This window comes from Coenobita brevimanus, chromosome 83 (assembly GCF_032717465.1).
Source record: "Coenobita brevimanus isolate Jiangsu-jjx chromosome 83, ASM3271746v2, whole genome shotgun sequence".
NCBI lineage: Eukaryota > Metazoa > Arthropoda > Malacostraca > Decapoda > Coenobitidae > Coenobita > Coenobita brevimanus.
In genome coordinates, this window is record NC_137036.1 from 13,146,312 (window position 1) to 13,156,311 (window position 10,000).

The 10,000-nt window shown below is 42.5% G+C and overlaps 1 protein-coding gene across 1 annotated transcript in view; it reads right to left on the minus strand.

Moving 5' to 3' along the window:
* The window catches only part of LOC145409946 (uncharacterized), a 51,786-nt gene that overhangs the window by 23,952 nt on the left and 17,834 nt on the right, over positions 1 to 10,000 (minus strand). Inside the window, exons 4-7 of the mRNA XM_080280206.1 lie at positions 8,436 to 8,652; positions 6,219 to 6,392; positions 5,801 to 5,872; positions 5,194 to 5,271 (exon numbers count right to left, since the gene is read on the minus strand). Coding sequence (XP_080136332.1) covers positions 5,194 to 5,271; positions 5,801 to 5,872; positions 6,219 to 6,392; positions 8,436 to 8,652 — 541 coding nt within the window. The remainder of the gene's footprint in view (positions 1 to 5,193; positions 5,272 to 5,800; positions 5,873 to 6,218; positions 6,393 to 8,435; positions 8,653 to 10,000) is intronic.

A 10,000-nucleotide genomic window follows, 5' to 3' on the forward strand; every position in this document is an offset into this window, starting at 1 on the left:
ACCACAACCACACCCACCACAACACCGTAAATATGTCAAAAAAAAAAAAAAAAGACAATCTCAACCAAAGGATCGCTCATTCAGATTCGCTAAAAGGTCATTGATAGACGCCAAAATGGACATATCATTCCATTAACAGGGAAATGGATGATATATAGCTACATTATTATTATTATTATCATTATTATTACTATTATTATAGAATCAACGCTGCGTCAATGAACGTTAATAGTGACATTTGACAAAAACTGTTTCTGGTATAAAACCATCTATTATTATTATTATTATTATTATTACTATTACTATTATTATTAAAGAATCAACACTGCAGACATCGAATATTAGCAGTAACGTCTTCACTGTTCTCGGCATCAAAACAATGTAGTGTGTGTGGTGGTGGTGCGGTAAATGTGGTGAAAATCTCCTCCGCCGCCGCAGCACCTACAGGAAAGCCTATACTGCCAGGTTCTCCATTCTCGCCTGGTGGCCCTGGTATGCCCTGAGCCCCTGGAGATCCTGGAATACCTCGCCGCCCTGGAGGTCCTGGATCACCCTGTATACCAACACGTAGGAGACCAGGAAGTAAGTGTACGTGGTTAGGACAGAAAGTGAGAATATTGGTGAAAATAATGAAGTTACCGCTCAATCCGATGAATGAATGGTTAAAAAGGGATGTTAAACCCTTGCCATACCCTCCAACATACAAACATTATCCAGCCTGCTCGATCCCAAGCCTCATTACCTTCCACATCTCTCTCACACATACTTCCACCTCTCTAACCTTTGTCTTTTGGTTTTCATCTATTTATCTGTCTATTTATCTATCTATCTATCTATACCCAGACGCCTTAATCTCATAGGATAGGCCTATTGAGCCTTGTCGCGAAATAGTATCGTATGATTTACTTTGAATTCATTTCTGTACGACAAAGGAAGCACTAAAATTTGCTAACTAAATCAGAATCAGTTTGAAAAGAACCACCCCGCCTCATAACCATATTGTAATTTTCCTTATTCATTTCCTTCAATAATTTCCTTAATATCAGAGGGATCGAATATAGAAGTAGGAAATGTCACTGGCTTCGTCCACACAATACGGCTTACATAAATTCACTTCCACCTGTCGCATCATAATACTGTCCTTAGGCTATAGCGAAATAATTACAGTATAAGTATTTTTCTATAATGCACACATGGGCGTCATCCAAGGGGGGGGAAGGAGGAAAATGCCCCCCCATATATGAATCAAGGGGGTACAGGATATTGATTGTCCCCCACTTTTGTATTTTTATTTTACCGAGTTTTATATACTACATAGACTCGGGAATAAAGTAACTGACATTTATAGTAGGCAAAAGGGGTGGCCAGACTTGCTGAACTGTGGATTAATTATAGAGTAACTTTATGCCACAAACATTTACATATTTATCTGATGCACTGAGACATTTTGTAAACCCACAGTTCTCATTAAAACAAGGAAAGCTATATATTACTTATTCTTTTTACTTGCTAAGCCTGAAATGTAGTGTGCCACGGCCTGTAGTGTCTGGTAAAAACTGATTAATGACGCAATGTATAACTACTCTTCTAGTATACTCCAGATACTAAATGATTTGAGATGAAATACTTTATATCCTTCACTACAAAACATTTCCCAGTTAAATGGAAAAGATATAATTGCAGTTAAGGGGGTAAAAGTTTTGTTGCTTGGATTAGTAACAGCGCCTGACATACTCAACACGGGCTCGGAACTCCTACTCTGGCCGGCGGGGGTGACTGGTCGGGGTACAAGAGAATCAGGCTAACACTAACAGTCTAGTCACGAAGAAGTGCTATGAAAATTGTACAGGACCACAGATTATTTTTTTTCTTTTTTTCTTTTTCTTTTTTTTGCCAGTAAACCATGTCATATCAGCTGCAAAAGGTAAAAAATTTAGGCCAAGTTAGGGTGAAAAGACTATAGTTGATATGTTCAGACTCCCGCTTCTTATCAAGACCTTCGTAGCACCATTCACTTTCCTTCCCTGTGTCACTCTACTCCCCACTTCCTTTACGCATTTATCTCTTCTATCAAAGCATCTAGGTACATAAACTCTCTCACCAGTTCAAGTGCCTCCATTCATCATTTCACGCTGGTAGCTGTGTGTGGGGCAGGGCGAAATAGAACGAAGAGCGTGGAACTGAACGCTAACATACGAGAACACATGGATGAATGAATAAGTTTTTCTGATTAGCAAACATTTTCGTTCCGTTTCCCCTAAAACTGCGAAACTCATGAATTTTCGTCTAATCACCTCTCTCAATAAATTGTGTATTGTGTCGTATTGTATCGTTTATAGAGGTTCCAATATGCCTGTTTGCGTCGACCTTGGTCACCGAACGGCGGCTTTCCACGCTGCTTGATTTCTGGCAGCCTCTCGATTCAGTCCGTTACCCCTGAGATCACATTCTATACGATCATCTCAAGCCTTTTTTGGTCTGCCTTTCGCAACCCTACCCTCGACGTTCACCCTTCTCGCCTTCCACACCCAACTGTCATCCTCCAACCTCTCAACATGCTCAAACCATCTCAATCTACCCCTCCTCATCACAACACCAGTACATTCAAGTCCCATCCTTCCTCTCAACTCTTCCATTATAACTTGCCCCCGCCAGGTCTCACATTCAAGGACGCACTACACATCCACCTAATCATTGTCACTTTCTGTACGTTTGAGCCTGTGAATATCCTCTTCCTTTTACTGCCCTGGTCTCACTACCATACAGCATTACACTCCTAACACATGCTGCATACAAAGATCTCTTAGCACGGAGGGAGAGCCCTCTCGATGTCAGGAGAGGCAACAGCTCCCTGAATTTCTTCCAACAGCTCCTTATCCCTCCAGTCCCACTTCCAGCACATAACATATCTCCCAAATAACAAAACTCTTCCTCGCAAGAGACTCACCAGCAAGATCAGTCCTTTCACGCCTGACGATCTCCACCTGCTCTCCCCGCACACCGCGCACACGATATTAGGATTATCTCGCAGTCTGCCTCTAATACCACTACATCTCTTATGCACCAACTTATCACAAACACTGCACAAGATGGAGTTACTTCTCACGCCCTTGTGGCAAACCGCACATTGCCACACTCCCTCTGCTTTGACAGTACCACCACCAGCCCTAGATACCATCACTTTTGTTTTATCTGCATTTACTCTTAAGCCCTTGTGCCCCATACCATCTCTCAACTTCTTAAATCTTTCCTCCGCCTCCCTTTCATTCTCTGCAATCAACACTAAATCATCAGCATACAGCATCTCCCACGGGGGCCATTTCTGAAGTCACGTGAGAGGGCTTCAAACACATTACAAACAGTACATATCGCTGGCATAAAAAGAAAATGTTAGATTATCAATAAAATAATTCACCAAACACTGGATACAAGCTATAACGCAGGGAAAGAAACATTATATTACTTTAAGTTGGATGAATTACCCACTGACAGGCATTAAGCACCTTATAATAATGATTAGTTTTAAGTTACGCAAAATCTGATAAGAGTGATGAAGGTAAGGTAAAAAATGACCTTAAGGCAGTACAGTGAGCTTCTATGCACAGAATACGTAAACACAGATATATACGTGTACACAGACAGATATATACGTACACACAAATAGATATATACGTACACACAAATAGATATATACGCACACAGACATTTATACGTGCACATAAACAGATATATGTGTAGTAATAAAAAAAGATGGAGTATTTTCATAATGGAGTAGTTTATCCATCAATACTTCCGTTTTCTGTAATTTATGGTTTTTAGAGAAAATGGAATATATTTTAGGTAAACAAAAGTAAAAAAATAATAGGAATAAAAATTGATTATTATAATTTCCAATCTCTCTCTCTCTCTCTCTCTCTCTCTCTCTCTCTCTCTAAGAAATCAAAGTAAAATATAATGAGGCTTTGATAATCCATAAATTTCTTTGATAACTGTACTGATGTAAGGAATTCATTCATTATTTATTCATCATTTATTCATAATTATCTCATCATTTATTCATCATTATATCATCATTTACTCATCATTATCTCATCATTTATTCATTATTTATTCATATTTATTCATCATTTATTCATCATTGTCTCATCATTTATTTATCATTTATTCGTCATTATCTCATCATTTATTCATCATTTATTCATCATTTATTCATCACTTACTCATCATTTATTCATCATTTATTCATCACTTACTCATCATTTATTCATCATTTATTCATCACTTACTCATCATTTATTCATCACTTACTCATCATTTATTCATCATTTATTCATCACTTACTCATCATTTATTCATCATTTATTCATCATTTACTCATCATTTACTCATCTTACTGACTCCCTTCAACCTCTGTCTCTTCGCCGCACTGTTGCATCTTTATCTCTTTTCTATCGCTACTTCAATGGTCACTGCTCCTCTGAACTGTCTGCTTGCATTCCTCCACTTCTTCGACGGGCGCGTAGTACCCGTCTAGCAGCAAACTCTCATCCCTTTTCTGTCCAACTCTCTAATGCAAGAGCTAACCGTTACTCCCAGTCCTTCATTTATGCAACAGGTCAACTCTGGAACTGTCTCCCTCTGTCTGTTTTTTCTTGCTTCCTATGATCTCCAGTCTTTCAAACGCAGTGTGTCCAGGCATCTCAAAATGATCGGATCTTGAATTTGGCTCTCTCTTGTATTTTGTTTTTCTCTTGGAAGGAACAGTTTTGCGGGCTCGCGGCCTTTGGTTCCTTCTTCCTCGCATACAAAATTTATTCATCATTTACTCATCATTTATTCATCATTTATTCATCATTTATTCATCACTTATTCATCATCTTATTTATTCATCATTTATTCATCATTTATTCATCATTTATTCATCACTTGTTCATCATCTCATTTATTCATCATTTATTCATCATTTATTCATCATTTATTCATCATTTATTCATCATTCATTCATCATTTACTCATCATTTATTCATCACTTGTTCATCATCTCATTTATTCATCATTTATTCATCATTCATTCATCATTTACTCATCATTTATTCATCACTTATTCATCATCTCATTTATTCATTTATTCATCATTCATTCATCATTTATTCATCATCTCATTTATTCATCATTCATTCATCATTTACTCACATCAGTGCCGTTGTATCCTGGGGGTCCCTGCGGGCACACCACCTCACACTGCTCCGGGCTCACTTGTGGCTGGGGAGGCTGTGAGAGAGAGAGAGAGAGAGAGAGAGAGAGAGAGAGAGAGGGGGGGGGTGAGTGGGATGGGAGAGGGTAAGTGATAGTGGATGAATAAGGAAGAGAGAGAGAGAGAGAGAGAGGGGGGGGGAGTGGGATGGGAGAGGGTAAGTGATAATGGATGAGTAAGGAAGAGAGAGAGAGAGAGAGAGAGAGAGAGAGAGAGAGAGAGAGAGAGAGAGAATAATTAATAACCGAATTTAAAAATATAATTATAATTAAAAAACAATAAAGTAAAATAACTGAATAAAATAGATAATAAATGATAATAATAATAATAATAATAAAAATAAATGAATTGATATAGGTGAACTAAATTAACAGGGACAGGTGTACTTAATTAGCAGGTGTACTTAACAGGTGTACTTAATTAACAGGTGTACTTAATTAGCAGGTGTACATAATTAACAGGTGTACTTAATTAGCAGGTGTACTTAACAGGTGTACCTAATTAGCAGGTGTACTTAACAGGTGTACTTAATTAACAGGTACTTACAGGCAGTTCATCACAGGTTTCTCTCTCAGGGCTGGATGGGTCACACGTCATCACCATCCACTGGAGCTCAATCTGTTACGTACACGGGCAATATTAGGCACACACACACACACACACACACACACACACACACACACACACACACACACACACACACACACACACACACACACACACACACACACACACACACTCAAGCCCAAGTAATTCTATTCACCCCTGCCCTGCCCTGCCCTACCCTGCCCAACTCAACTCAACCTTACCTTCCCCTTCCCTACCCTACCCAACCCAAACATACCCTCCCTTCTCCCCCCCCTACCAAGTTCCTCCCCAACTCTCCCTCCCCTCCCCATCCCTTCCTCTCCCTTCTCTTCCCCATCCCTCCCTTTCCCTCCCCTCTCCTCCCCTCCCCACATACCGGAACAGTGCGTCTGGAATTCCTTTGTTTCGCGATGTAAATATTTCCATTGACATCTATAGGACCAAATGGATCCAAGTCCTCCTGAGTAGTCCGTTGGCAGTCGAGGTGGAGTGTCACGCGGTCCCTGAACACCCCGAAGTGGAGTTTGTGCCACTGGTCATCAAACGCGCTCTGTGGAAGAAGTGGAGTGAGTGAGGTTTGTGGATAGAAAGTGGAGTGATTGCGGTTTGTGGATAAGAAGTGAAGTGGTTGAGGTTAGGAAGTGGAGTGAGTGAGGTTTGTGGATAGGAAGTGGAGTGAGTGAGGTTTGTGGATAAGATGTGGAGTGGTTGAGTTTGTGGATAAGAAGTGGAGTGGTTGAGGTTAGGAAGTGGAGTGAGTGAGGTTTGTAGCTAGGAAATGGAGTGAGTGAGGTTTGTGGATAAGAAGTGGAGTGGTTGAGGTTAGGAAGTGGAGTGAGTGAGGTTTGTGGATAGGAAGTGGAGTGAGTGAGGTTTGTGGATAAGAAGTGGAGTGGTTGAGGTTAGGAAGTGGAGTGAGTGAGGTTTGTGGATAAGAAGTGGAGTGGTTGAGGTTAGGAAGTGGAGTGAGTGAGGTTTGTGGATAAGAAGTGGAGTGGTTGAGGTTAGGAAGTGGAGTGAGTGAGGTTTGTGGATAGGAAGTGGAGTGAGTGAGGTTTGTGGATAGGAAGTGGAGTGAGTGAGGTTTGTGGATAGGAAGTGGAGTGAGTGAGGTTTGTGGATAGGAAGTGGAGTGAGTGAGGTTTGTGGATAGGAAGTGGAGTGAGTGAGGTTTGTGGATAAGAAGTGGAGTGGTTGAGGTTAGGAAGTGGAGTGAGTGAGGTTTGTAGATAGGAAGTGGAGTGAGTGAGGTTTGTGGATAGGAAGTGGAGTGGTTGAGGTTAGGAAGTGGAGTGAGTGAGGTTTGTGGATAGGAAGTGGAGTGGTTGAGGTTAGGAAGTGGAGTGGTTGAGGTTAGGAAGTGGAGTGAGTGAGGTTTGTGGATAGGAAGTGGAGTGAGTGAGGTTTGTGGATAGGAAGTGGAGCGAGTGAGGTTTGTGGATAGGAAGTGGAGTGAGTGAGGTTTGTGGATGGGAAGTGGAGTGATTGTGGATAGGAAATGGAGTGTATGTGGATAGGAAGTGGAATGAGTGAGGTTTGTGGATAGGAAGTGGAGTGATTGAGGTTTGTGGATAGGAAGTGGAGTGAGTGAGGTTTGTGGATAGGAAGTGGAGTGAGTGAGGTTTGTGGATAGGAAGTGGAGTGAGTGAGGTTTGCGGATGGGAAGTGGAGTGATTGTGGCTAGGAAGTGGAGTGAGTGAGGTTTGTGGATAGGTGACGTGTGTGTAATTGAGTTGTGGAAGGACTGTAAGTTACTGGGTGGACTGTAAGTAGAAGCATGAGTGTAAGTAGAAGGATTGTAACTTTTGGATGCACTGTAGTGAGAAGGTACTGTATTGACTCTCTCTCTCTCTCTCTCTCTCTCTCTCTCTCTCTCTCTCTCAACCAACTAGCTAATCCATCAATCATTCCATCCGTCCATCCATCCATCCATCTACCTATCCATCTATCCATCCATCCATCTACCTATCCATCCATCCATCCATCCATCCATCTACTTACCTATCCATCTACTTACCTATCCATCCATCCATCCATCCATCCACCTACCTATCCATCCATCCATCCATCCATCCATCCATTTGTCCACCTATCCATCCATACATTCATCCATCCATCCTTCTATCTATCTACCCATCCATCAATCCACCTACCTATCCATCCATCCATCCATCTACCTATCCATCCATCCATCCACTTATCTATCCATCCATCTATCAACCTATCTATCCATTTGTCTACCTATCCATCCATCCATCCACCTGCCTACCTGTCCATCCATCCATCCATCTGCCTACCTGTCCATCCATCAGTCTACCTATCCATGCATCCATCCATCTATCCATCCATCCATTTGTCAACCCATCCATCCATCCATCTACCAATCCATCCATCCATCCATCCATTTGTCAACCTATCCATCCATCCATCCATCTACCAATCCATCCATCCATCCATCCATCCATCTACCAATCCATCCATCCATCCATCCATTTGTCAACCCATCCATCCATCCATCCATCCATCCATCTACCAATCCATCCATCCATCCATCCATCCATCTACCTATCCATCCACCCATCCATCCACTCACCTGTGCCTGGTCAAACTGCAGCGTCTGTAAGCTGCCGTCAAAGGCCAGAATTGAGAACTCGACATTTTGCGTGATTGGATTGAGCGTGACGGCGAATTGAGTCCTGTCTTGGAGGTCATCGATGCGTATTATGTCCCAGGGTACGCGAGGGGGCCGTCTTGCGCGGTAGGTGCAGATGAGAGAAAACTCCTGAGGTAGGCCCAGGGGGAAAATGTCTCTGTAGGGCGTGGAGAAAGTTAGAAATTAGCAGGTGTACTTAATTAACAGGTACTTACATCCTTTATATTTTCCAGGTAATGAAGCTCCCCAACACCTTTTCCTAAGCGATTTAATTTATATCTTATGAAGGGAGGCGTCGTGTGGTAAAAAATAGTAAATACATCTTTTCATCTCGTCAGGTAATGAAGCTCCCTAACACATTTTCCCAAGCGATTTAATTTACATTTTGCAAAGGGGGCCGTCTTGCTCGGTAGGTGCAGATGAGGGAGAACTCATGAGGTAGGCCCAGTGGGAGGATGTCTCTGTGGGGCGTGGAGAAATAGTATTTTTTTTTTTTAATGCAAGGAAGAAGGAACCAAAGGCCAGGAGCCCGCAAACCTTTCCTTCCTAGAAAAAAATAAAATAAAATAGAGAGCCAAATTCAAGATCCGATCATTTCGAGATGCCTGGACACACTGCGTTTGAAAGACTGGAGATCATAGGAAGTGGGAAATACAGACAGAGGGAGACAGTTCCAGAGTTGACCTGTTGCATAAATGAAGGACTGGGAGTAACGGTTAACTCTTGCATTAGAGAGTTGGACAGAAAAGGGATGAGAGTTTGCTGCTAGACGGGTGCTACGCACCCGTCGTAGAGGTGGAGGAATGCATGCAGACAGTTCAGAGGAGCAGTGACCATTGAAGTAGCGATAGAAAAGAGATAAAGATGCAACAGTGCGGCGAAGAGACAGAGGTTGAAGGGAGTCAGTAAGAGGAGGTAAATAGAAAAGAGATAAAGATGCAACATTGCGGCGAAGAGACAGACACAGAAATAATTGTTTTTTTTACTTATACACCATCTCACCACCATCACAGCCATCACTACTGCTCCTACCACCACCACACAACCACCACTACTACTCCCACTCGCACCACACCACACACCACACCATCACCACAACTCTTCCCCATCACCACCACTTCTACTCCCACCACCACCACCACCACCACACACCACTACCACAACCCTTCCTTCCCACCACACCACCACCACCACAACCTTTCCTTCCCACCACCTCACATCACCACCACACACCACCACCACAACCTTTCCTTCCCACCACCTCACACCACACACCACCACCACAACCTTTCCTTCCCACCACCTCACATCATCACCACAACCTTTCCTTCCCACCACCTCACAATACCACAACTACCACCACAACCACTACTCCCACTCCCACCTCACACCACCACCACACAATACCACCACAACCCTTCCTTCTCACCACCTCACACCACACACCACCCCCACAACCTTTCCTTCCCACCACCTCACATCACCACCACCACCACACACCACCA